This window comes from Styela clava, chromosome 12 (genome assembly GCF_964204865.1).
Source record: "Styela clava chromosome 12, kaStyClav1.hap1.2, whole genome shotgun sequence".
NCBI lineage: Eukaryota > Metazoa > Chordata > Ascidiacea > Stolidobranchia > Styelidae > Styela > Styela clava.
Window position 1 is genome coordinate 5,820,400 of NC_135261.1, and position 27,751 is coordinate 5,848,150.

A 27,751-nucleotide genomic window follows, 5' to 3' on the forward strand; every position below is an offset into this window, starting at 1 on the left:
TATAGCCTACTATAGATACTACTGTACTATGATCTGTTGAAAAGTTGTAATTTCTCATATAATCAGTGCCCTAAAAAGTACAGGAGTATGATGAAGTCTTTTGATTTGTTCCTCAACTATCTGACTATAGTAGGCTGTGTAGCTTCCTCCAACTGCTACTTTTACTAAGTTTTTTTAGGCATTGATAGATATCACTGTATTTACAGAGCATAATGTTTTGATTTGCCCGGCGATGTGATGCATCGAGCAAATCATTCGGAATATTCTCCCCACCGCACCCCTGTTTACCCTTTCGGGTTCACAGATACAAATCTCAGCAGCTATAGTTATGTACGAGAGGATTGCTGGACTCCCTTGCTGTTGTACAGTTGTAGGGTGGTTACGGCAATAAAGTCCATGCTTCTGAAAACCGATAACTTGTTAACTAATCCCATATGGACAAGGGAACATGGTTCGCCATATGATTAAGTTATGTTATCAGCTCCCCTTTTTCCCGACATAAAAATTAAATCTTATTTTATTAAATACTGGGTAACTGTGTATCCTCATTTTTAATTCAATTCACTGCTTTTATGAAATTATTTCAGTGTTAGCTGTCTATATTTAAGCAAATTACTTCTATGGCAAGCTTTAGATTATATATAAACTTCGGATAATAGGAAATACAAACTGATAGTCAGTAAGATTTCTTTTTCACCTGGATTGGATTAAAAGCAAAGGTCACCATCTTGGGTGACCTTGGGACTCTGAACCCTAAGGATATAACGTTGTCTGGGATTTACTAAAAAATGAACCCGTTGCCAGCAGCTGACATATCGAGGAAAAATCCTCAGGATGATTTTGATTTAATTCAAAGAGTTGGAAGTGGAACATATGGGGATGTATACAAGGTATTGTTTTTTTTACAACTAATAATGTAACTGTTAAACAGGGATTTAGAGTAGGGGCGTGAAACTTTTAATACAGGACAGCCAGATACAAATACAGTACGGCACATTATACAAATCGGGTGACATTGTCCATTTCAGAAAAACCCATTTTACAGATGATCAGACACCCCTCCTTTGGGAGACGTCTGTACATTGTTGTCCCTCAATATCGGTAATAATAAAGTATAATGAAGTTGCATAAAATACTACAAAAAAGCGCAATCTAGTAACGTCATCATTGAATTCCTTGGGAAAAAATAATCCGATTTACCAAAAGAAAAAAATTTTTATCGAAGCATTCGAGAGTTTTTGGCAAAAAACAGCAATTTTGGTCATGTGACGGCCGCGATTAATTTAGATTATTATTGAGACAAGCATGCCGCGATATGAAGCATCTGACGTGGTCCCAGAGGCCCCTCGTTTGCGAGACACATAGAGTGTTTGTTTTATTGAGCCAAATGGAGGGAAATTCTTGGAATTTGGATAGTGTGCTGTACTGAAATACCTGAGTGAAACCACAAGCCGCACCTTTATATAACATATGCTTTCCAGTCGTTTAGAACCAAACTTTTGGTTATTGATTTTGTGAAATGCACAAGCTCTGGTATACCCTTGCACTGCAAATGAATTGGAATTACTCGCCTGTTAGTTTAGTAAAAACTTGTTTCGTGAGCAATATACCATTTAAAATTGCACATCGTTGCATGCCACACAATTTACTTTGTGTGGTGCAGTTTTCACACTCCTGATATAGAGTCCTATAAAATTCACACCTGACTTAGGGTTGATAAAAATTATGATTCCAACTCATCATTTAAGGATAATTTGACTCCAGTTGTGAATTTGAGCAAACCAAATCTCAAAATCTTCTTTAATTGACTGTTGATAACATTCAGTCAACTTATTAGGACTTTGTGATTGTCCGTCGAAATTTTCACTCGATTCATCACCATAAACAGTCCTAAATTTGAATTTTCGACTTTGAATCCCGTTTCCAGGGAGTTTGAAAATATGATTTCACAGCTCTGCTTACTTTTGATTAGGTAAATTTCGTGTGTGAGATTTGACTTACGGTGTTTGCTTGAAAAATATTTTCCTGATTTTCATCCATCGCAAATAGAAATTATTTACCCCAACGTCCCTTGCAGTGAATTTCAAAACATCTTGTATTCAAGAGATTTTCAATGTAAAATTACAGCTTTTGAATTTTTTCAGCAGCTTCATTGTATTTTCAATGAAGCAGAATTTGACATATTGTTTCTTTTGAGAGAGCCTTTTATTTATTTTGTTTCAGACATGAAATCACCCATACTTTGAACAAAAAGTAAAAATGTCTAATATTATTAAAATTGGTTGCTTGAGTGTTAGTTACCTAGAAATCAATGGTCAGGATGGCTTTAATATGGCTAGATTGCATCAGAATGAGAATAGAACATGAGTGCTGATGAATGCTGCTATGTTTCACAATGTTTCTTGTAATCTAATGATGGTGATCTTTCCTGCCTGAGGTCGTATTTGCGTCACGCCACAACACATTCTGAACAAGAATGCAGATACAATCGAAAGTGAAATATATTGTTCAGCTCAATAGATAGATAGATAGATAGATAGTTTATTTCGAAAACTCCATAACAAACCTAAATTTAAAATGGAGAATTCTGGAGGGCAAGCAAAACCTACAAAAAAGTTTAAAACATGAAGTATCTCATGTGCCTGCCCACCAGCCAATAAACAAAGCCATATAACAAGCAAGCTAATGAGTCAGTTTCTGTATTATATTTCTACCTTTGATATATACAAATTTCATAGCAACTATTTTGGAAGTCTCCAAATTTTTATTTGAATTCCCTATTTAAAACTCTGTAATAGCATAAAGGTATTAGCGATTTCATTTATGAGATTTCGATTTCATTCATATTATGAACTCTGCAATAGCGTAATAAAGTTATTAGCGATTTCATTTATGAGTAACATCACTGATATTAGGACTAGGGCTGGGCAAAATATTCGAATAACGAATATCGAATCGAATAACAAAGTATTTTACTATTCGAATACCCGGTACCACGTGAAAAATTGACAATATTAATATTGGAGACTGGACGCATGCACAAGACCGTACTGGCCTAAAACATAAATGTGCGACATGCACCCCTTTTGACAAGTACAGAACAAAAAATGTTAGATTAAATGCATATGATATGGTCCCTTATACAGACAATTGTGTAAGGTGGGGCAATGGGTTGGTGTGGCGAAAGTGGTAAGGGAGGAGTACACAGAACTGTTTATACAAGGGAGTTTGTAAGACAAGACAATATATATAAATAGGGACAACACAATACACCAATGCATATATACATAATGATAAAATAAAAATTTAGGCGTAGATACAGCACCCTTGAGTGGTGGGACCATATACCGGTAATATGAATGGGCGAAATATCGATAAGGGCATATTTAAAATGTCTTGCTTTATTATTGTCTTCAATTTAACCAGCGGTTGAGTCGACAAAATAAAATCTTCACAATTTTAAAATACCACGACTATCTGCGGACATAAAGTGTGATAAACTGCCCGAATATATAAAGCTTTGATCCTTATTTTCAAGACTTTCAAGACAAAATTGATTGAATATACATTAGATTGATTATTTTATGTATATCATCACAACCCGGGGAAAATTGTCCCGTTTCAACCTTGTATAATGTTGTAAAGAAAATATTCAACGGCAATTTAAAGTAATGGATAATAAGGCCAATCCCGCCCACAATTAACAGAATATTCTAACTATTCGATTCGAAAAAAATATTCGATTTTGCCCACCCCTAATTAGGACTATAAAACTCTCTCAATAAGACCATATTATCAATGTGATTGTTTCTGTGTCTATGGAATGATGGGGAAGTCAATAAGTTCAGTTTCTGACTTCATGTATTTCACGGTGACCGTACATTTGAACCCACATACATTTGCACCCGTATATCCGCGGGTTCAATCTATATGAGGGTGCTAAAATCCACGGGTTAGGGTTAGTATGGGTTCAAATATCTGTAAAAAAAAATTTCTATAGATGCAATAGTATGCTGATGCAATTGTCGTGGGTTCAAATGTACGTGGGTTCAAATGTAATGGAACCTTTTTTCACCTGTCCATTTTCACCATGTCATATTTTCATAATATCGATTTTCACAAAATACTATGTTCTGTCAATCTGTTTTTCGGTTGTCGATGTATAGGAAAAATTTTTGCAACTTTTCATGTATTATCAACACCCTGTGGTATTTGAATGATAGTTTCTTTCATTTTGCCATACGTTCTTGCAAGCTTGGCATAATGATGAGAAATCTGTATTTGTAAAAGATTCTGGATAACAAAACTACATAAGATTAAAACTTTATATTTTCCATTGGATAAGTAGCAATGTTTATTTCTTGAATGATATAACCATTATTGAACCGATTTTAACAGGCTCGCCACAATGCTACGAGTGAACTTGCAGCCATCAAAGTCATCAAACTTGAACCAGGTAATAATTTTTTATGTTCTAGTTTTCATTTAGCTTGGCCTGTTACACGAAACCTATAAGGCCTGTTTGTTCTTGCTTTAACATGGCCTACCCACAGACTCATACTAAATTCCATATTTTTGCTGAGATGCTGACACTTGTGAAGTAATATACGGATACTAAAATGAAGTAAAGGTAGACTAATATTTATTTTGTATAGATATGAGAGTATATTTGAAATTTTTTATTTATAATGACTTACGGAAGTTCATGAAGATGCAAGCAAAATGAGTAATTCAATGACAGAAACAGTAGTGGTGTCATGTCATGCCAGTGTGAGGGCAATTCCAGTCATCAAAACAAATGATCTAATTTTATATATCTGGAAGGCATTTTATGTATATGAGATTTACCATCATCGGTTGTGAATGAATAAGGGCTTTTCCAAGTGACTCTACAGGACAATTCCAGAAATTTTGCATGTTGTTAGATGCAATATATTTTTACATTTTCAGCTACACGTTCTGTATTGTTGTCCAATCAGTTGCTTTATGGGGTTTGAACAAAACTGCATGAAAGTTACACAAAAGACGTACTTAGTGGATATAAAATTTGGTTTAAAATATAGCGTGACTCTACGGGACAGCAAATCCACCATGCATTAACATTTCAAGGTGTTGTGTTGTAAAATTTCGTGCTGGTACAGCGGGAGCCCTCAATATTTTTTGGTGAAGTAACTGAAGGACCCCTCTATGTGCCACTCAAGTTACCCAATGTAACACTGTAAATCCATGACGATAATGTGCACATTGTACGTGACTCTACAGGACGTGACACTACTGGACATTTTTCCTCTTCGGAACAGCGGTCTCTATCACCTCTCAAAATTCTAATTGTTACATAGGTACAGACATGTCCTACAGCATTGCAAACACTAATCTTCATTACCTTGAGTCCAGTTCATCTTTTTGAAATAAAATAACTGTACCAAACAATCAAACACTTTTTGTTCAGTTCATCACAAAAAAATGTCAAATTATATCAAAATTTCTACATTTCAGGCCATTTTGTGTAAACCATCAAAAACGAGGGTGAAATTTTAACTTTTCCCATGAAATGAATGCAGTTCAATAAAATTCAAGTGCCTTTTGATATAAAAAATACAAAACAATTACTTTTACTGCCCTTTTTGAAAAATTATCAAATTCAACTTTTGCTGGGAATGGCCCATAACATGTTAATTTAACTGCTACAAAATCAACAGCAAAGCATTCCAAGAGAATGATTAAAGGTATCACATTACGTCACGACATTCGTGTTAGCGATAGTTGTAGCTCATACATTATTACTCGCTATCCATTTCAAGCAAGCAAACTAGACGATATCTTTGAAATGTTGGTATTTATAGCCTTGCGTGTATTCCTATAGCCAGTGAAGCTTGAAATTGTGGTGGGACTCTCGTAACTCTACCTTCAATGATACTGAAGTTAGCTTGTAGCAAAACATTGGAAGTTTGTTATTCAAACTGGCTTACAATCGGGAATAGCTATAATCGAAGGATTTACAATTTTGAAATATTATTTTTGAATATGAATATTTGATTTTGAATATGTCGCACATCTGTGTCTGAGGCCGGTAAAGTCTTGAACATGTATCCCGTCTCCTTTATACCGTTTAACTATTATGCAGATACTGTTACATTTTTGAGGGAAATAAACATACATACACGAAACAGCATACATTTTAAATTGGTTATTGTTAAATTAAACAGATTCTTTTATATTCATAAAAATAAAATATACCGGTAGTAATGCACAGTTGACAGTATACACCTCTGCTTCTATGTTTATGTACATACAACTAACATACATATGTACTTTAGTTGGGATAAATATATTTTATGGTGTTCTATTTTTCACATTGTCAAAATCAATAAGTACAACCAATCCAAATTGGTGCCTGCCTATAATACATACAAATTTCAGGTCTTAATTTTAAAAAAAATTTGAATTTCCTGTGTAAAACCCCTGTATTTTGGATCAAACAGCTCAATACAGTGATTTACTATCTTATTCATGGTAACATCGCTGATATTGAGACTTTCTTCTGACATATTATCAATGTAAAATGCTGGCAGACATCCAAATCGTTATTAAAATCCCTTTCAGAGATTTTATCAGATCATATTACAGGCTGTAAAACCTGTTTTATCATACTAGGGTCTTAACATGTTTTATTGAGTTGAAAATACAGGATGGTAAATGTTAGTGCGCTTTGTTTATATTGGATTACCACACTTTATGACAGATGACTCATTTGCCTACGTTTATGATGTCACACTAGACTCATTCTCCTATACAATTGGAAGGTGATCTGACAAGCCAAATTAACTTTATATGGAACAGAAACTAAAGTAATATCTATTTACTAGTATGTTTGAAAGCAAGTAGGCAATGTCATATACTATTATGAAAGGCTTTCCAAGAATTCCAATTCCGTTAATATGCATAAAAATGAAAGGTTAGGGTTAGGCCCTAATTTTGTTCCGATTTTCCCTATTTTAGTTCTACTTTCCCTATTTTTGTTCTATTACGAGTCCGGGGACTGTCTGTGTTAGTCAAGTGAATATACCCCCTGCCCTGCCCATAGGTCTCAGTCCCTTTACACAACTTGATGTGAAGTAGGTGGACAAAATTAGTTTCCTCCATAGGTTCACACATTTCTGGAACATCGGAAAATGTTGGTCATATCACACTAATAAATTTTAACAGAATGATATATAAACATAAGATAGATATATGCGTTCAAAAATATGAAACAGTTTCTGTAAAACTTTTTTGATTGACAAAGCTACACAATATACTATGAGAAAAGAAGAATTCTCCAAGAAGTTACTGGCTGAGATTCTAAATAAAATGCTCACAATTCTCAGATTGTAAAGTTCACAATTTCCGTTCCCAATATTGAGTTCAAACTTCAAATGTCAAACATTTTGTTCAAATTCAATAGGCTACCTCTGGATTTATCTTTATGGAATTATTGCGTTATCACATTATGTTTAAAATTTGCATAATATCGCTATTTCATTGGCATAATTTTTATTTCTTTTTATGGTATTCAATCCATTAATGTCTAATTATCCACAATAATCATATATCTATCGTTTTCTCTAGGTGATGACTTTGCTATCATTCAGCAAGAAATTATCATGATGAAAGATTGTAAACATCCGAATATTGTTGCCTATTTTGGAAGCTATCTAAGGTAATCAATTCTATTTAATAATGTTTCATTGTGAAGACTGGATTGCTTGAAATCCTTTGCTTTGGTATATCTGATTTCTAATGCACATTAGTGTCCAAATTTTAATTTCAGAATGCGAATGTTGCTATAGATAAAGCTAGCGTTTAATTGAACATTTCACTATTTTTTAATATTTGTCTCAATTTTACTTGAACGTATGTGAAAAGTGAGAAATGATTTTATGCTTAAAATTTCAGTGTTACTGTTATTTGACAAGTAGCATACACGTAACTACCTATGGCTGTAATACGAGCGAACTAGCCGCATGCTTATGTTATGTATTTGTTATGAATTAGTTATTTCACCCTATATCTGAATACAACCATTCTATGAATATCGTTGTCTCTATAGTTGTAATAATGTTGGAAATTGTATTCAACATGCTTAGTTAATTACCATAATTAATTCTAATGAAAAATGATTTTGTTGTGGATTATCTGTTAAGCATTTCCTTCCTAATTTCTATAAACCTAATGGGGTATATGGGCGTGGGGTATATTCTCTTGACTAACACAGACAGTTCCCAAACTCAAAATAGAACTAAAATAAGGAAAATCGGAATAGAACTATGGCCTAACTCTAATCTGGAATACACACTACGGGAGTACCTCAAATTCTGTGAAGCATTACATACAGTGTTTGATCCTGTCTTTTAATCAGCACAAACCAGTGGTTTCGAAATCTAATGATCCATATCCCCCTTCCAACACTCTCAACACTCTGTAGTAGGCTTTTGGGTTCAGCCTTTGCTTATGGGCCTAGAGAACTCTTTAGTCCCATATCCAACGGCCTAGGTTGAGAACTCTGGTGTAAATCATGCATAATTTGCTGAAAAAATATCTCAAGGTTATAAAAGAATATTTTAGAATTTTAGCAAAACCTTATTTACTTCTTTCAGGCGAGATAAATTATGGATTGCAATGGAATATTGTGGAGGTGGTTCAATGCAAGACATTTATCATGGTAAATATTATTTTTGTAATTCATAATGCCCTGGTATTCATGTTATAATATTATGGTATTTGAGAAAAGTCTGTATATTAAAAATAATAAGTTTCTGACTTTTTGTTGTTGTTACATTTATCATAAGTCATAACCAAATACCGTAATTCGAATTTGCTACTCCAAATACTGTCGAAAATAATATTAAATATAATAAAGGGAATATTGAATGTGTATTCTGATTTTGGTAAGTACTCAGCAAAGGAATTCGAATGAATTTTCTGTAAGTTTACAGGAGTTGATTTTTTTATTGCAGATTGATCAGGCACGTATTGCCTTGATTTTATTTCCAATTTTAAATCTTCGAGAGTTGAATGGAGTTTATTTTTTTATTTGTCAGATGGCAATTGATTGATTAAAATGGTCTATTTTCAATTGAAATTATTTCTAAATTTAGGAATTTCCCTCATCAAATATGCCCAATCATAGACGATTCGAATATTCATTTCATTGTACATTCATGGTTACAAGTGAGAAAAAAATTCCAAGAATTATATAGTTCTATCAGAATAATTTCAAAACACCATTGCCTTAGATATCTACAGAATGGTATTCATATAATTCACTACAATTAGGATAGATTGGCTGGTATAAGTATGAAAATTTCAACAATATTATTAAACTTGCATTTAGATTTCGTTTAGATGTTTGCTCTAATTGACACAAAAATACATTTATTTGAACAAATTTATCTGTAAGCAACCGCCCTTTTTGTCATCAACCTCCATTACAAGTAAACACAGAGCTATATAGTTAAAAAACAAAGGAATTACGACTGGCTGTCATTTTACATGTGACACAAGAACGCAAATATAGATATAGTTTTTACAGCTTGTGGGTTGAGATGACAATATTAAGCACAGAATGAATGATAAGGTATATAGTTTAGACCAGTGTAATAAAATATTGTATTTGTTTGCACCTGAAAACATTCAATACCACTGGTAAAAACGTTTTATGTTAATGCATTGTGTACCATAGTAGGTGAACAATTTTGTTAAAGGTAATTCATGTGTTCTTCCAGAATCCCGTAACTTAGGTTCAAAAACATAGAACTGATCCTATAATTAATAAAGCTAGCAGAAGCATATAATAATATCATGAATTCATGTGAAGAGAACATGCTACTCATATTCATCATGTTTAGAGCTTGTCAGGAATTATCAATTTTTTACAAATTGCATCAAATTGACCTCAAAATTTTTTGGGTGATTATTTTTTAGTTTATACTCTGATACAAGAATTTTTGTAATTCGTTAAAGAATAGATCTGTTAATAAACTTTCATGTTCAGTAAAGCAGATACACAACCGATCATACACATGGCTCAATATAATATATTGATAAAGTATATACATTTGGGATGTTGGTAAAACTATAGCCTATCATTTGCACCTTTCTTGTGTGCTTTTAGTATCATATAAATGGAGCCTTATCAATCAACTACGGTAAATTTATTTTCTTTTTCTTTCATTTATAATAAGATAATTGAATGCTATAAAAAATGATAGAAAATGAATGTTCATTTGTCACTTCAATGAAAATTTGAATCAGATATTTGTGGTATCTTGGTTAATGGTTATCAATAAGTTCTGATTGCTTCTGAAATACAGGTTGCCAATTTAATAATAAGATGATATTGGTATATATATTGACGCATACTTTAGAATTAATGAATATTGAATATTGAGAAAACATTATTTGCTGAAAAGCCAACTTGACGTTTACTTCATTTCTGCTGTAGGTTGATCGACATATGCCTTCCCCAACTGAATTTTATATTAATACGCTTTCAATTTTGAATAAAATGTAAACACTTAGTTCAACCAAAAAACTTATTAATGACTTTTAATTTTCGATAGTATTTTTCTAGGCTTCACATCTCGCCAATTCTATAAATAATACTCATTATTTTCAAGTAAATATGCACATGATAAAGGTTAATGTCTTTATTAATATCTTATGCATAGAATTGGAAGTCTATGTTTTGAGAAGATTCAAAGGTTGTAGCTTGTAGGATGGCCTTGACTCTTAATATGATTCAAATTGGGCATTAGTAAAAATGATTACATTAAGTTATTTTTTGAAAAAACACCATTCTAACTTTTTTATATTCATATTGTACAGAATATTAAAAAAATTCAATCCTCAAATTTCGAATAAACTATGTTCTTACTGCAATACTGCCATGCAGACCCATTTGAACTGTTACCAAATCGTTTTCAAGTATTTTCCCTAAACTTGTAAAATCTATTTGATTTAATTTTTTTTTATGTTACATCTAACCTTGTGGCATAAGAAATAGCATTGAAAATTTCATAAATTGTTTCTTGTATTATACTCTACTGATAATTTCAATTTGGTTAAAAAAAAATTTTAAATACTGGAAATTCCGATGCCAGTCGTCCATGGAATTTCCAGCAGAATTAAAAGCTTTCAATAGCTTGCAGCATACACAGATTTTAAAGATATGCATATTTTGTTCTTTATCAAGCAGAAAGTAGCAGAATGACTATATTTATGAAATTGTCATGATATATATTCTAAATGACTTTAATCTGAAACAATAGTTCTACTGCCTAAATTTTACGATAAAAAATTTATTGCATGCTTCAAATTTTTTCAAACTTAGTGAATACTGATGTTAATTATTTAAATGAATATTATCAATAATATATTTCCCACGACTCCATTCCTGGAAGTCTATGGTCGCGTTAAATCATTACTCGTTTGAGTAATCAATATCTATACTTCCCAAAGCTTGTTATCCGATGATCAAACTATTTCAGACATTGGAATTTGTAGATAGATCAAAAGGAATTGATTAGGCCTCGATATTATCTGTATTGTCACTGTTACCTTCCAATTTCTTTCGGTTTTATAATGTAATTTGCATGATTTGTTTTTCTCACTACAAGTATAAATCCATTTTACGATAATTTGTTTTATCAACACAAATCATATTTGATATCGAGCATTGTCTTGTTTCAAATCCATTTTATAGTAAAACTAAATAGACAACTATAGCATAGCAAACCAAATTTGATATCCGGCATGGTCTTGTTTAAAAATGCTTATTTCTGTGACAAAAAAATAAAAATCTGTGACAAATAAAATTAAAACTTGAATACATAAAATAAAACCAAAAGTGCATTAGGTAAAACAATGACCACGGAGTCATTTATGAAAGTTGTGTCACTGCATGCCTGCAGAATATTATTTGATATTTTCAAATAGCCAACAACACTTCTGGGTGCTTTTCTAAGTATCTTCAGTTCTTTTTATTGTACTGCTTACGATATGTCTTTCTGCTTTTTTCTATCCCTAGATTAAATCTTTTTTATATATATTTTACTGTCATATTGCATCAATAATAAGTACCTGCTTGGGTGTAAACTTATATTACATCAACAGTCCTATTACAGAATACAATGATTTATAAATTTTTGATTTTCCCATAATATCATGAACAGTAGACAATAGTAAGTCAGTAGTTTATTTTTCGCCAAAATGAAAATACACTTGATGCAAACGAAAACTACCGTAGGTAAAAAACATGAAAATGGCATTTCATGGTGAAGAGTGACGCGAGAAAAAACAATGTTGGTTATCGAGCTGCGACATCCGAATATGGTTCCATATGGATCCAAAGACCGAATAGTCAGCGTTCGCCCCTAGTTGATGTCATTAGTTCAAGACTTGGAGCTCGAATTCACCATTTCACCCATTAATAGGCTATGAATTGAGTAGGTAATGGCAAATTTGAAAAATTTCGATCCTTCAAAAAAGTGGGACCTATGTACGGCACCTTGTTCGGAGGTTCGCATAATATGCCTCCTGATGTTGTATATTGCATTCACGCTGCACTTTGGATACCTCAGTGTTAATCAGGTCCATATGAGGAATTTATGACTAATAAATACTGAGTAATCAGCATAATATTCTTTATTATTACAGTCACCGGTTCCCTGGAGGAAAAACAGATTGCCTACGTCTCAAGAGAAACATTACAGGTGCAATTTTCATTTTTATTGAACACTTTGCTTTATGAAGAGTGAAGACTAATAAACTTGATATCGTAATTATCCTTAAAATTCATATAAGTTGCACCTGTTTGAGGTTAACATGCCTATATGTTATTGTATTTATCAGATGATCTGTTGCTTTTGTTTTGAACTTCAAATTTCTCAAACTTTTATTTTGGTTTTATTGGCTTTGCCTTAAGGCACCTCATTGAAGTAAGAGTGCCACAGTTGCTGAATATGTATACCTACCTATATTACAACTAATATAGGGTGTTCATAAAGTCTTGAAATTTGTTGGAATTGCAAAGGGAATTTATCGATATCATAAATTGTTTTGGCCCACAGGCCACACAGATGTATTATTAAATGAAGTAAAAATACTTGAACAATACCGATTACAAAATATCAGATCTAATTAAGATATATTGAGAACTGACTTCATTTACGAAATTAAAATTGTAAAGGGACTACACCCTGAAACTTTGGAGTTCTCTTTTTGGTTGGTGTTTGTTATGGCCATGGATGATCCCAACTGAACAATCTACTATTTAAATTTCAAAACAGTTCCTGAACTGTGGCTTGTGGGTCAATTACAGCTTGCGTAATGATTTAATATGGCCTGTCGAACCCAAGTGATATATGTAAACACTTCGGGTATTAACTGGGGGTGGGCCGGGATTCAGATTCGAGTCAAATCCAGACATTTTTTGGACTCTGATTCGATTTCGAGTCCACGTCGTTTTCACAGAGTCTATAATCAATTCTGTTTTTATTAAGTTACGCCTATGTTTGTACTTTTACCCCTATAAATCTCACCGCATACCTTAACTAGCTGAAATTCAATATTAGATATGTAACAATTTCACTCGTGTGTGGAATGGAAAGCATGGAGCGTTTTAAAACGTTTACATCAACTACTAAAATGCAAGCATTGTATTGACGACTAGTGGCATCTCTCTACGATTTGCGCACGCGACATAGTAAATTTAAGGCTAGAAATATCTGGAATTATGGGAAAGCATTGTAGTCAAAAACTTTTTATTTTTCATATTGACATAATTTCTAAATAGCCGTCCAGAATTAACGTAAGGTGGTGGGCTGGAAATCCAGTTCACAGCTAAGGCGCACATTGACCCACGTTTACGTTTGTATTATGGTCGCCAGAAAAAGAGGAAAAATATATTTTTAAATTGATTCAACAGCTATTTGCGGAACCATTAGGCAAAAAATATGAGCTATGACGTATTTTTGTGAGCGTGCGATGCTGTAGTATGATTAAAGACGTGTTTTTCTACTTTTACATTGTGACGTCACAGACTCGAAGGATTCGATTAGAGTCCTTGACCTATTACTCGGATTCGTCTAATCTCTGTAACGCTGGACTCGTCCCATCGCTAGTATTTACTTTACCCTTTGTGGGCACTCCCCTCTCCTAGTCTGCAAATATTCTTTCGTTCTAATTTGACACCCCCCTCCCCCCCCCCCCCCCAAAAAAAAAACCTCAGTCAATCAACTTTGGGAACCACTATTCTAAATTATTGTTTTCTTAATTTGGCCACATTTAACATAGAAATTATAAGAGAATGTTTATATTCAATAAGTTTGACTTTTGGAATGCAGTAAATTTAAGAGAACAATTTTGGGTTAAATGAAGATATTTCGGTGCAAATGGAGACTTCAATTGTTCAAAATGCTTATTTTTGAATAAACCTATAAAACTAGATAAATTTTTTACTGAAAACAAGATTTGAATTGAATATTCTGTAGCTAATTTTAAATTGGTTGAAATATGCCATGTGTTTTTGACATCCCTGGTCAAACCTAACTTGTTGCTTGTTACTGTAATTTTTTTTTTATAAAACAGTCATTTATTACCTTTACTATTGTATCAGGGCTTGTTTTATGGTTTAGATATCTGTTATACATTACTAAGGCAGAATATCTGCATTTGCATTACAGTAATGCATTAAATATGATGACCTCATTCTATGCATCCTGTGTGGTCGGTTGCCTACTTCAATATTTCCTTAGTTTATATCAGCAAGGTCTGATATTTAAAGTCCCTTCTGTATTGCTTTATCATTAATAATTGTCACCTAGATCAAGGGTTTAAAACTTTTGATGTTATGGAGAACATGAAGAGGTTGATTCTTATTCACGAAGCCCCACAATAAATTTACTACCATATGAACAAAAAAACTTGTTCTTACTTGCCGATTAATGTTCCAGAGTAAAATAAAATTACTTTATTGATTTACTCGGACGTGTTTGCTGCTCAAATTTTTTTAATGCTGTTATTTCTTCTTTGGACAGTTACAAAATTAGCCAAGTCATTATTTCAATAAGTAAATGAATAGCTTGCAGAGCCTCTAGGTTCCAAATTTACTTTCAAGTTTTTATCCTGTTGTCTTGTGGTGTAGTGGGACAGATATTCAAAATCTAATTATTTTGACTGAAAAACTGTTTAGCTGCTATTTCTAAACTATCCATTATGACCATTTTCAGACAATTCAAAAACCATTATGGTCAAATTTACGTACAGTAATACATTATTTGTCAGAAAGGTCTGGTTGCATGGAGTTTATTAAACAGTATGTGAAGTTCTTTTTTATTACTTGTCCAAATAATATTTAATTTTTAACAGGGCTTGAGATATCTTCATAGTAAAGGAAAGATGCACAGAGATATAAAGGTATGAAACTATTCTGATTTTACTGCTCCCAGAAAGAATTCCATTCAATCATTTTTTCGATCTACATTTCTCTACCCTAATTCAGATTTTGGTAAAAACAAAACTCATATTGCTTCTTTCTTATGCTCCCCCAAATTGATCGTTTTAGTTCGTTCTCCATGTTATTATATATCTATTGAGATGATGCAAAGCATTTTTCCAGCACTTTCAAGTTTTATTGCCAGTTTACTTACTTATGCCTTAAATTTATTGCTACTCTAACAAACAACATTTATATTTCCATGTTACGTTCCATTGAAAATGTGTTAGCATCTCTAGGATAGGTTTTTTTTGACTACTTTTATTCTGAACAGTATGACTGAGCAATAAATGTTTGTGAAATTTCTCATCCTTGTTAGTCTTGTTTCTGGTCAACTTTTTTTTAAAATAAACTAAGAAAAAGAATATTGGAGACTTGCGGTCAATTGTAAATGATGATGAACAAATCTAATATTTTTTAAATTTTCAAATACTTGACTTTTGTCTTCTGCCCTTTTTTTACTTTCTAGTTTCTATATAATGATTTTCCTTGCTTTTATGGCTCTCAAAATTTTTTCTAAAATATCCAAGAAATTTATTCAAATTATAAAATTATTTCCTTTTTTTTGTTTCAAACAAGATTTTGTATTAGTCCCGTATCTTTGGGAGACAAGTTTGAACCCAAGTGGGAAAAGAATATGTTATGTTATGAGATGTTTAAAAATATTTGGTTGTCAAGAAAATTTCTTGATGGCACATATTATGCTTATTATTGCCAATTTTATTTTGTTTTCAATATCTTTATTATTCCCAGGGTGCCAACATCCTTCTGACAGATGATGGGAATGTAAAACTTGCTGATTTTGGTGTATCGGCTCAAATCACACAGACCATTGCAAAGAGAAAATCATTTATCGGAACACCGTATTGGATGGCTCCAGAAGTTGCAGCCGTGGAGAGAAAAGGAGGATATAACCAACAGGTGTATATTTTTTTAGGTGTTTTCAGACCTTCGCCACAAATAAAGCTTTGTAAATTTACTAAATCACAAGTCCTAGCCAAGTCTATGAGGCATAGTCTCATGAAAATAATGAAAATGTCTAGTTTTGTAGGCGGTCATGTTAAGACTACAAAAGCTGAAGTTCCCTTTCTACATTGGTAGATAGACTCGCCTCATAATTAATAGGACAATTACAATTTTTACGGAAATTTGATCAAAGGTAAAAAATGAGTGAGATTAATCTCTGAGCGAAGTTAGGTATCATTTGAGCGATCATTTAGATACCAAGAGCCACTGAGACTGTAAAGAATCATACTTTAGAATTAAGTGAAGTCACTAATGTGCCAAGAGTTACTGAGACTAAAAAGAATCATAGCATAGAATTATGAGGTAGTGATTGTTAATCAGGAAAATATAAACAAGGTAGTGAATTGGGTACTCTCGTGGTATGTCTATCAGGTTAGGGTTAGGCCATAATTTTATTCAGATTTTCCTTATTTTTATTGTTAGTTCTATTACGAGTTCGGGGACTGTCTGTGTCAGCCAAGTGAATCTACCCCCTGCCTATAGGTTTCAGTCCCTTTAATCAACTTGATGTAAAGTAGGTGAACAAAATTAGTTACCTCCATATTGGTAGTCATATTTCAGGAGTGCCGTGAATTGTACATAAATAAAATCCATGGGGAAAAAAAAGGGAAAACATTTTTCGTATGGTAGGTACGCTGACAATAAAGGGGTGAAAGCTCACAGCCAATCGAGTTTGACAACTGGAAAGTACAGTGTTTTATGAATGTTTTATTTGTCTCATATCTTTAAAATCGCCAATGACCCTCATTGCATCATCGTTTTGCAATCTTTAGGCTTTTACTAATGAAATATTTATATTCAGTGTGACGTATGGGCTGTGGGAATTACTGCCATTGAGTTCGCAGAATTGCAACCGCCTATGTTCGACCTTCATCCCATGCGGGCACTCTTTTTAATGTCAAAATCAAGTTTCCAACCTCCTAAACTGAAAGAAAGAAATAAGTAAGTCGATTCTATTTCAAAAGCTATTTTGATTAATTCATAACAGGTCATGTTCAACTGAAAATGTTGCATTGTAAATTCATTGAAATAAAATTTCATAATGCAGAATGTTAAGGGGATCATCAATTTGATTGAAAAGTTTTTTAAGTAGGACTAAGTTTTTTTGTTTTGTTTGACTATCAGATATCAAGTGCTCAAATTGAGAAATTTTTCGAATAAAAATCTTTTAAATATTTCCTGAATTCGATAATTTTTGAATGTACTCAAATATTCACATGAAAAATATGAAACTTAAATCCTGTTAAGGCATTCAATAAAGTAATGGTTAGATGTAATTTATTTGTCTTTCGTTCTTTTCACTTCTGTTACTGATGACAGAAATAAGTGATAATTTGATAATTTGAAATGATGGTGTGTAAATTATGTTGTTCTGACAAGGTATGAAGTGATAAATCAACAATAAATTGCTGTCACACTGTTCTTCATGACTTTGACACTTCAGTAGTTATGTTAAATTTGTTATTTGCTGCCTCTGCAGATGGAGTGCTGACTTTCATGGATTTCTGAAACAAGCTCTTCAGAAGAATCCAAAGAGAAGACCAACAGCGGAGAAGTTATTGCAGGTATAAACATTTTATTTTGTACTTGTATATACATTTTGTTGAGTTGAGTGTATGATGAATAATATTGGAGCACAGATAGCTTTTCCTGAAAATTGGAAAAATTTAATATAAGTGAGCAGTTAATCTTAAACTTTTCTTACCGGTATTTCATTCAGCATACTTTCGTTGCACAAAACAGTCTTGGTCCCAAGCTTGGAATGGAATTATTAGACAAAGTACGAAATCCGACAGCGCAAGATGTGCCTGACGATGATGTGGATGATGATCCTCTGATGACAGCAGGACCCAAGGTCATTCATCGACCTTCAAGACCTGCTGGAGAAGACAGACAGATTAAAACAAAGTCCGAGGCTATGTGTGAGTTTCTGATTGATAATATACTGAACGATTAAGTTTGTTTTATTTGGACATGATTTAGATCTCTTTAACAATTTACTGTTACAATAATACAAAATATCCTTAATATTAATAATCCTATAACTGTACAACTACTCACTTTTTTGAGTTCTTGTTTCACAGTTGGAAGGGACTCCAATGTAGCGTTTTGTTTCATACATTTGTCAACTTTTCTACTTGGTCTTTGGGTTATTGGATTCTTTTTATTATTTTGTATGGTTGTGCTCAATACGTTATTGCGCTGTTGTATTTGTTTGTTGCATTGTTTTTATTTGTTCAGAAGCTAATTCCTAATTTAATTTTTCTCTCTTTTACAGTTGAGGAAGCAATATTTTTACCTGGAAAAACAGACAACGATGTGAGTATCAAAATTTTATTTTGCGAATTGGTTTTTATAACTTGTCCAAACCTTTTTTATATTCTTATGGCATTACTATTTATTTAACATAAATATGGTTCAAAAAGTTTTTTCAAATCTGATGCTGCTTTTATCTGGGTGCATTGCATTCTCTACTTTAGCTAAAAACTATCTCACATACAGTAACTTTGTTCTAATCATTGTACAGAACAAATATTTATTTGATATCTTTTTACCTATATACGAATATCTACATTAAAAAAAAAAATCTTCACGATTGGGATTGTCTACCTAAATTTTTGCACACTCATTTAGGTGAAAAAAACGGGATTTGAGCTATATACGTAATAATGTTCACACAATTTAGCCTTGCGTTTTAATGATGACTCCAGTTACTTTACATTAGATACATAAAAGCTTGATTTATTAGATCCATAGTCTCAAAATTTATCTCTAATATTGTGAATACAGGAAGCTCCATTATATAAAGACGGTGAGGCCTGGATGCCTGATGAAGGATTGAGCAAGTGAGTTTATATTCTTATCATAAGCATGCGTAAAGTTATTTTTTTTCACGCTTTTTTGGTTTGTCATTGTATGATGATTGATTGTTCACCAAGTCTTGTTTCATGTTATAATTTGCGATTTTTATTGGATGGTTCTTTGTTCGTAGTTGTTAATATCTTACTATTATTAAATAGGGGGTAAATTGAAAATGTCAAAAAATTATGGTGTATCTAACTCTTTTGGGTAACTCATTATCACAGGGTGGATCTTTCAATGGTCAGTTATGATTAAAAATAAAGTACTATTTATGATTATTTTAATTAATTAATTTAATTAATTCTTTTTAATTAACTTTAAAAGAATTTATTTTATTATTCCATTGTAATAAATGAATATTAATTTGAATAATAATTTTGTTACTAATGCTATTTGACAGTCTGTTTTGTCCTTCAGTAAAAATATGAAAAGTTTGATATTTTGGTTAGGAAGTCCTTTCTTCGTCATTGTAAATTAAGACAAGATTTCTTTGTAATACTTTTATTTACTCTGGAATTATCACGATTTGGCTAAAAATGCATTATTTGATACAATGTATTTATTTTGAATATGTGTTGTGTAAATTTATGCATTCTAACTATTTATTTTCCATAATCTTTTATGAAATCACCGTTTATGGACATTTTAAGTCTATTGATAGAGATCATTTTTGTTTCATTTACTATTTCCCATGACACAGACTGTAAAATGAGGAAAGCAGTGTTAATAACATCATCTGCAGATTTAATCATTAGCTTGGCTTGGTTTCCTTATTTTAATATACTCTAGTTTACCTTCTATCTGGAGTTCTATAAATTTTCTTGAGAACGTAAACAATAACTTTTGGAGTTAATTAAATACCTTATGTTACACCAATCACAATGAAAGTTAATTATTGTGCTATTAGACTATGGCATTTTTGTTCTCATTACAGCCCTGTCGACTTGAGTTTGTTTTGACTGTTTTATGTGTGATGTTTTCAACATATTTAGTTCATTTTCTTTCTGCAACAAACAATTTTTTCTTTTTGATTTGATTTCGATTTTTATTTTTTTCATTTCTCTCACGGCAGAAGTTTACTCAGCTCTGTAGAGGAAGAATTGACTTTACGGTAAATAAAAGTTTTACCTAAGTTGCATTCTTGCCAAATCTCAATACTATATCTAGACTTGTGAACGGGTGGACTTCATTTGGTGGTTGTTATAATTGCAAACGATTTTGAAATGCGTGAAATTGAAAATTCAATATTTGAAAATTATATATCGAAGCCCCTTGAGTCATGTGTCATTCTCAATAAATGAGGTATATAAATATTGTAATCATTTCAAGTGTCCATCTAATTCATTGGTTATTGAAAATTATTACTTACATCAAGGCATACAAATTTTGGTACTCCCGAAGTATGTGAACCAAGATGGTAAACACCGGAACGAAGCATGTGTACCAGGTTAGGGTTAGGCCATAATTTGAATCCAATTCTCCTCATTTTAGTTCTATTACAAGTTCAGGGACTAGCCAAGTGACTCCCATAGTATTTGTGCCTGAAATTATGGCCTAACCCTAACCTGGTACACATACTATGTTCCGGTGTCCTCCATCTTGGTTCACATAGCCATCTAATTTTGATAATGATACGGACTCATCTCTATGTTTTGTCTTCATCATATGGTTCTCAAAATTTTGCTACATAATGACCATTAATTAGAATAAGACGAAGGTTCCAAATAAATTAAACCAAATGTTTATATTACCAGCTCTGCTTTTTAAAATGTTGTTTCTCATATTTTTGTTCAATTCAGTTTCTGTGAGCATGTCTGTTTCCATATTTTTTGTTTCATTGATAATTGCAATCAAATTGCATGTATTCGCATAACATGAATAAATTAACTACTTATGTTGTGAGGATGAAAATTCTGGCCTTTTTAACAGGACCTTTTTTGAATGTCTATGGTTTTTGTTTCTTGGAAACCTCTTGTTCAATCATATGAATGTTATGAAATTAACTATTAACCGTAGCTTATGGAGTCGAGTCATGATTTTAATTCCTTGGGGTCATAGTTCGCATTCCAGGCTTGCATGAGTCAAATTTCTTATTAAGAAAGAGTATTAAAAAGATGTTGATATGTTAAAGTTTTTATTTTCAAAATTCTATTTGCTTTGGAGTTTATAGTTACAAATTGATTAAAAATAAACACAAAAGCCGGCAATTATCCAATTCCTTATGCACCCATGATCACTTGGCACTACTCCAACTTACATAAAAAAGGTTCCATTTGTAAATATTTTTGTTTTAAATGTCAATACTGTTAAATACTATTCCCAAAAAGGTCCCAAATGATTTGACTATATTTAAGAAGTTTTCTGTTTTGGTTAAACTTACGGTAATAAAATATATAATATGGTGAGAATGAACAGAAATATATAATACATTCATGATTTAAAAAAGTTGACTAATGAGTCTTTATCCATAAATGAGTATCAGTGCAGATTCAGGGATTTGACGAACATTTAGTAATATCATAATTTTGTAGTTTAATTAATGTTGGAAAAATTACAGAATATTAAACAGTTCTTCGCATGAAAATTGGAATTTCAAATTAACTTGGAATATGTTATTTAACAACTTATAATCGGATATTTGTGTTGAAAATATCTGTTACAATTATTACTGGTGACAAAATTTGGTGAAACTAACGTTAATGTGTGAAAATTAACAAGTTTACAAAGTAAACAGATTGATTCTGCTTGAACCTGACTCTTCTCAGTATGGTCATGACATTTCCATCAAATAACATTATAATTCTTGATCTGAACACGGTTTAGTTTCCCCATAAGATGTATTGAAATCGGGGTTTTTAACTCTCATTTTGTTATTTCTAGGGGGCACAAGACAAGCTTTGAACAAGAGTAAGATATTTTTACATTTGACATACATATTTTTAGAAAGTTGAAAATCCAACCGGATGGTACTTTTTATAATAAAAATCAAGCAGTGGTACATCTCTCGAATAGAATATAGATTTATTTCCTCATTGCATCTCATAAAATTGGCCTAATTATAATATAATTGTTAGGTTATAATATAATTTAGTCTGAAGAATATATTCGTCAAAATGGATGTTTTGTTACTATAATTTAGTGAAGCGTCACGGGCCGGATTATAGTTCTCCGAATCCTGCCCGCGTGCCGTAGGTTGCCGACCCCTGCCTTATATCGTCGGAAAACACATATTACACACTTGTAAATAAAACTAGTAAAATTACAAGTACTTTTTATTTTACAGTGACGCAGGTACAATGCGAGCTGCTGGTGCACCTAGCGAAGGACCTCCACTTCCTCCAAAGGTAACATTCTGGTTCATAGTTCAGTACGTAACGTATTGTTGAGTGGTATAACTGGAGTTCGGCTAGGCCCCTCTAAAGACTCAACTGTCCCTAGTCTTCTATATAACTTCTATTTATGTATATAACTAGTTTTGCTTTTATTAATGATTTATATCAGTATTTTATTCGTCGTGTTCAATAATAATGGATATAATATTGAATACCCTGATTAATTACTTAAATTTAATGCTTATTTTTGTTCAACCTTAGCCGCAACCACAAATGGATAATTCGCTGGTAATTTTTGGTTTCTGCAAAATTTATGTTTTTTATTGTTTTTGATTCGACAAGAAATACATGCTAAAACATAGCAAGTTTTTTCTTATTGGAGTGACATTTTCTTTGTTTGCAGAAATGAATTTTTGTTTACTTTTATTTTCAAAGTTTGCCTGTGATTTTATTTTCATTTGGAATGTCTGATTACAGCCGCGGCAATATGGTGGAGATGCCCGTCCAGCGAAAGAACCTCAAAGATTAGCGAAACCCCCTGTTCCCCCACCCACATATATGCAGTCTATGGCAGTCAATAGCAGCAATAATGACTATTATAATGGCACTGACGGTGATCAGCCGCCGGTCGTACCACCGAGGCGCAAAAACTCTCCAACGTTACAGGCAATGTCTTCATTAGTTCTTGCCGACCCTGCTTCTGGGAGACTACCCGCCCGTCCCACTCACAGATCGAACGCTCATGAATCCAGTTTATCAGGGCCAGCCCCACAAGTTCCCCCCCAGCTTTCAACTCCGACAGTCATCCACAGGCCTTCACATCATCATGAGGTACAGGATGACGACAATACACCCCCTGGAACCCCCCCTAGAAGGCCCCCGCCCCCCACACAACAAACTCATTCCAACGTAGACTCATCATCGTCAAGTCACACTCTTGTGGCAGCAAAGGATACTGTAAGACTGAATTTTAATTTTGTTTTTCAATCAATTTGTACTTGTTGTAATGACACCTGGCTAAAAGCTATGTTAATCCAATACTGGTTGTACTTTTTGTTTGAATTTATCTCATGTTTGAGCTGAAAACAAGAATTCCAGTTCAGTTTAAATTACCTAATCTTCAGTAAAATATTTTTCTAACTTTGCATTTCAGAATTTAAATTTACATCTTTTGACAAAATTCACCCATTTTCATCATCAAAGTCTAATTTTGTAAATGGCAGATAAACGGAAAATTTTGAATTTGATCAAATTTTAAGCGTAAATCTTCTATGCTTTCGATTAATAACATAAAGTATTAGGATCGCAATTGCTAACTCTAACCTTAAAATTTTTCCTAGTACTTGGGTTAGCTAGTTAGTAGCCAGGCTTAATAAGATTAAAGTGGTGCTGACATTTCATATAAAACCTGGAAAACAATTGGTGACATTTTTGTTCAAGTTATAAATCGAGCATGTTAAATACGAGATATGTGATATTAGTTTTCTTTTGATTTTTGCAAACATTTTTTTCTTTTAACTGAAATTTGAAATGAAATTTTGACCCAAAAAATTGTTGCCACATTTTAAAAACATACTTTACATGATTTATTCTTTATTACGATTAAAAACTATCAGTGCAAACTGTTACAGTTCTTTCCATTTTTATCCGCTTTTCAGAATATTATCTGAAATAGTTTGGTAATTGATTTCTCGTTTTACTTCCAGGCGGCTCCTGTGATCAATGGACTGCCACCCACTCCTCAAGTGCATGTGAGTTAGCAAGCGTTAAATTCCTAATATTTCCTATTTGATATCATTTCGTTGTTGTAGTTGCCAGATATCGCATTCAACACATTTCTATTTTCTAAATTTGATTGATTTGTGGACAAATCTGGAAAAATTTAGGACAGTCAAAATTTCAGTTATTAGAGATAAAAAGTTATACACCAAAATTTTTGACATATTGCTAAAATATATCACAGTAATTGAAAAGTACCCATTGCAATCATTTAACAAAGAAAATGACTCAATAAGCCGGTAACTTGTGCACAAAATTTCTATGTTTTTGTTAGCCATGCTATTTATTATGTCATTGTAACTGTGTCCACTTCCATTATGACTTTGTAAAAATAGTCATTTTATGTAAAAATGAATTATTGTCTGGCACAGGGTTGGCGTATCCAAAAAAAAATCATAGGTGTCATCTGATATTGATATCTTTCATGTTTTATCAATTTCTTATTTTTTCATTTGTTTATAACTGAACATAAAGCACTGTAATGACACGTGCTTAGATTAAATTAGGTATTTTGTCTCAAATCATACTTTAATTCATTAGATTCAATTTCAATCAGGATATAATCAATCTCTGATCTCTCAAAACTGTTTAAATGACTGTAGTGGTTATTTGAATAGGTCACTTCCTCAGGAAATATATACTTTTCTCATGTGTGACAACCATATCCAATTATATGGCATTTATACAATGATATAACGGATTTTCCCTATGTTCTAGTGTAACTTTTTCTTATAAATAAGTCTACGGGTTTCTGATAAATAATCTAGTCTATGATTTGATTATTAGAGCATCTATACAAATTCTGTACTTCCAAATCAAGGTTTACTGTGAAGACTTGTTCTTTTAAATGATTGCGATTGTAATCACATTACATTTTTGTTAATAGTACATTATCGTCTGATGCCCAATCACTCAATGATAAACCTTTTATTGATGATTTTAAAACATAGTCTTATTTTCAGATGGGAGCTTGCTTCACGAAAGTATTCAACGGTTGCCCTTTGAAGATAAACTGTGCGTCAAGCTGGGTACGTTGGTTTTAATCTGCTACTTTCATTAATGAAAAAAAACTTTAAAGCTTGAACTTATTTGTTTTTGACCAAATTTTTCGTTAATCATTACCCTTATCAATCATCAACTATAGAATCTTCACTGAGAATTGTGCATAATCAGGGCATTTAGTAGTTCAATGCTTTGCGTTTCTTAGGGTTAGAATTTTCTTATATAATCAAACTTTGGGCATTATTTGGTACTCTTGTAGTAGCCTATGTGTACCAGGTTAAGTTTAAGCTATAAATATATTTCGATTTTCCTCATTTAAGTTTTATTACAAGTTCGGGGACTGTCTGTTTTATCCAAGTGAATATACCCCCTGCCCATAGGTTTCAGTCCCTTTAAACTACTTGATGTGCCCTGCCCATAGGTTCCAGTCCCTTTACACTACTTGATGTAAAGTAGGCGAACAAAATTAGTTACCTTGATATTGGTACATACACTTCTGGAACGCCGTTATTTTTACCATTTAATTTCTCAATATATTAAATATAGAATTCAAATTAAACAAAGATAGTAGTTCTTCATCTATGATTCCCCCGAAATTTTTAATTCAATATTTTGTTTTTGCTCTCAGGTTCACCCAGACACTCACGACCAATATATATTATTCGGAGCGGATGAAGGAATATATACTTTAAATCTACATGAGTTACATGAAAACACAATGGAACAGTTGTTTCCTAGAAGATGCACTTGGCTGTACGTTATCAATGATGTGCTAATGTCTATATCAGGTATGTTTTCTGAGAATTTCATGTTTGCCAACTTCCCTCTCTTGGGATGTTACTCCTGTAGTACGTGTACCAGGTCGGAGACTGTCCGTATTAGCCAAGTGAACATACCCCCTGCCCATAGGTTTCAGTCCCTTTACACAACTTGATGTAAAGTAGGCGAACAAAATTAGTTACCCCCATATTGGTACACATACTTTTGGGATAAATATAGAAAATAATATATAATATGGTTGGACAGGTAACAATAGCCAGCTCATTTTTGTAACTCGATAAATATCACTTGAAATTTAATAGGACCTAAAAAATAATTTAAAAGATGCCTGTTTTATTGCTTCAGACCAGTATTCGTATAAATATATTAAATCGACTGTATAGGTGAAGCAGTATGGCACATCAGGCTAAGCCTTAAGAATACGCTCGCTACCGCAAACCTGATTACCGTGCAAGTTCGCAAGTTTGAATCCTGTGGGGGAATTACTGGGATCCTCGCTTCCATCAAGTTCATTCATCTGAAACAAATAACTGGCTATATACTCCAATACCCGATATGGACCGGTAACCGGACAGTTCGCTATATGATTGGGCTGTTTTATCAACTCTCCCTCAGGAAATATGTAAACCCTATCTTAATCATCCTAGCTAACTAATCCCATATCCAACATAGACTGGTAACTAGACGAGGCTGTGGTTCGCCTTATGATCAAGCCGTATTAGTGACTTTTCTTTCCTCCAGGATAAATATTTGAATACCATCTAAATCATCATGGTACACTAATCCCACACCCTCCATGGACAGGTAACCGGATGAGAGTCCGCAGTTCGCCAAATGATTAGGCCGTCGTATATGAAAATTATATATAATCTTATCTTATATGAAAATCCTATCCTTTATTCGACTTTCAATTTTCTCACTGAACTTTCTTTTTTTCACAGGCAATCGTACATCACAGTTATACTCTCACAACTTAGTAGGACTTCACGATCATGCCCAAAGGAATCAGCGACTTCATTTAAACACTCATATGTTACCGGAGAGAATAATTCCAAGGTGAATTTCAATAACCTTCTCGATTTTTTTATACATCTGATTGCAAAATTTTAATCTAATGTTGAATCATTATTCTGATCTTGGCTGTGATTCAGATATTCCAATTATACGACGTTTTTTGTACTTTATTCGGTACTCCCATAGTATGTGTACCCGGTTAGGTTTGTGTTAGCCACGTGAACCCCCTGTCTATAGGTTTCAGTCTCTTTATACAACTTCTGGAGCGCCCTTTTCTGATCAAATCAGTACCAGTAGTCTAGTAATAGCCATTAACACCAATTTTATTTAAAAACTTTTTATTGAAGTTATAAGAAATCATTTCTGGAACATTTGGATTATTCAAATTAATTTTTAAATATAGGGTGTCCATAAAGTCTTA

General features: G+C 32.7%; 1 protein-coding gene across 11 annotated transcripts in view; it reads left to right on the forward strand.

Annotated features, from left to right (window-relative positions):
• The first annotated feature begins 571 nt into the window (after positions 1-571).
• The window catches only part of LOC120329268 (mitogen-activated protein kinase kinase kinase kinase 3-like), a 362,445-nt gene continuing 335,265 nt past the window's right edge, over positions 572-27,751 (forward strand). For 3 of the 11 annotated variants that reach the window (XR_013479677.1, XR_013479676.1, XM_039395839.2), the window contains exons 1-20: positions 573-890; positions 4,399-4,456; positions 7,609-7,699; positions 8,637-8,701; positions 12,697-12,752; positions 15,409-15,456; positions 16,289-16,456; positions 17,364-17,503; positions 18,042-18,126; positions 18,282-18,483; positions 18,840-18,880; positions 19,352-19,407; positions 20,496-20,534; positions 22,304-22,330; positions 22,707-22,767; positions 23,233-23,712; positions 24,462-24,506; positions 25,497-25,562; positions 26,165-26,324; positions 27,258-27,372. Coding sequence is in view for 9 of the 11 variants with exons in the window: in XM_039395839.2 (XP_039251773.2) it covers positions 789-890; positions 4,399-4,456; positions 7,609-7,699; positions 8,637-8,701; positions 12,697-12,752; positions 15,409-15,456; positions 16,289-16,456; positions 17,364-17,503; positions 18,042-18,126; positions 18,282-18,483; positions 18,840-18,880; positions 19,352-19,407; positions 20,496-20,534; positions 22,304-22,330; positions 22,707-22,767; positions 23,233-23,712; positions 24,462-24,506; positions 25,497-25,562; positions 26,165-26,324; positions 27,258-27,372 (2,105 nt within the window). In the remaining 2 variants the exon portion in view is untranslated. Of the gene's footprint in view, positions 891-4,398; positions 4,457-7,608; positions 7,700-8,636; positions 8,702-12,696; positions 12,753-15,408; positions 15,457-16,288; positions 16,457-17,363; positions 17,504-18,041; positions 18,127-18,281; positions 18,484-18,839; positions 18,881-19,351; positions 19,408-20,495; positions 20,535-22,303; positions 22,331-22,706; positions 22,768-23,016; positions 23,044-23,232; positions 23,713-24,461; positions 24,507-25,496; positions 25,563-26,164; positions 26,325-27,257; positions 27,373-27,751 lie in introns of all 11 variants that reach the window. The other 8 variants (XM_078118751.1, XM_039395844.2, XM_078118753.1 and 5 more) reach the window with 8 other exon arrangements.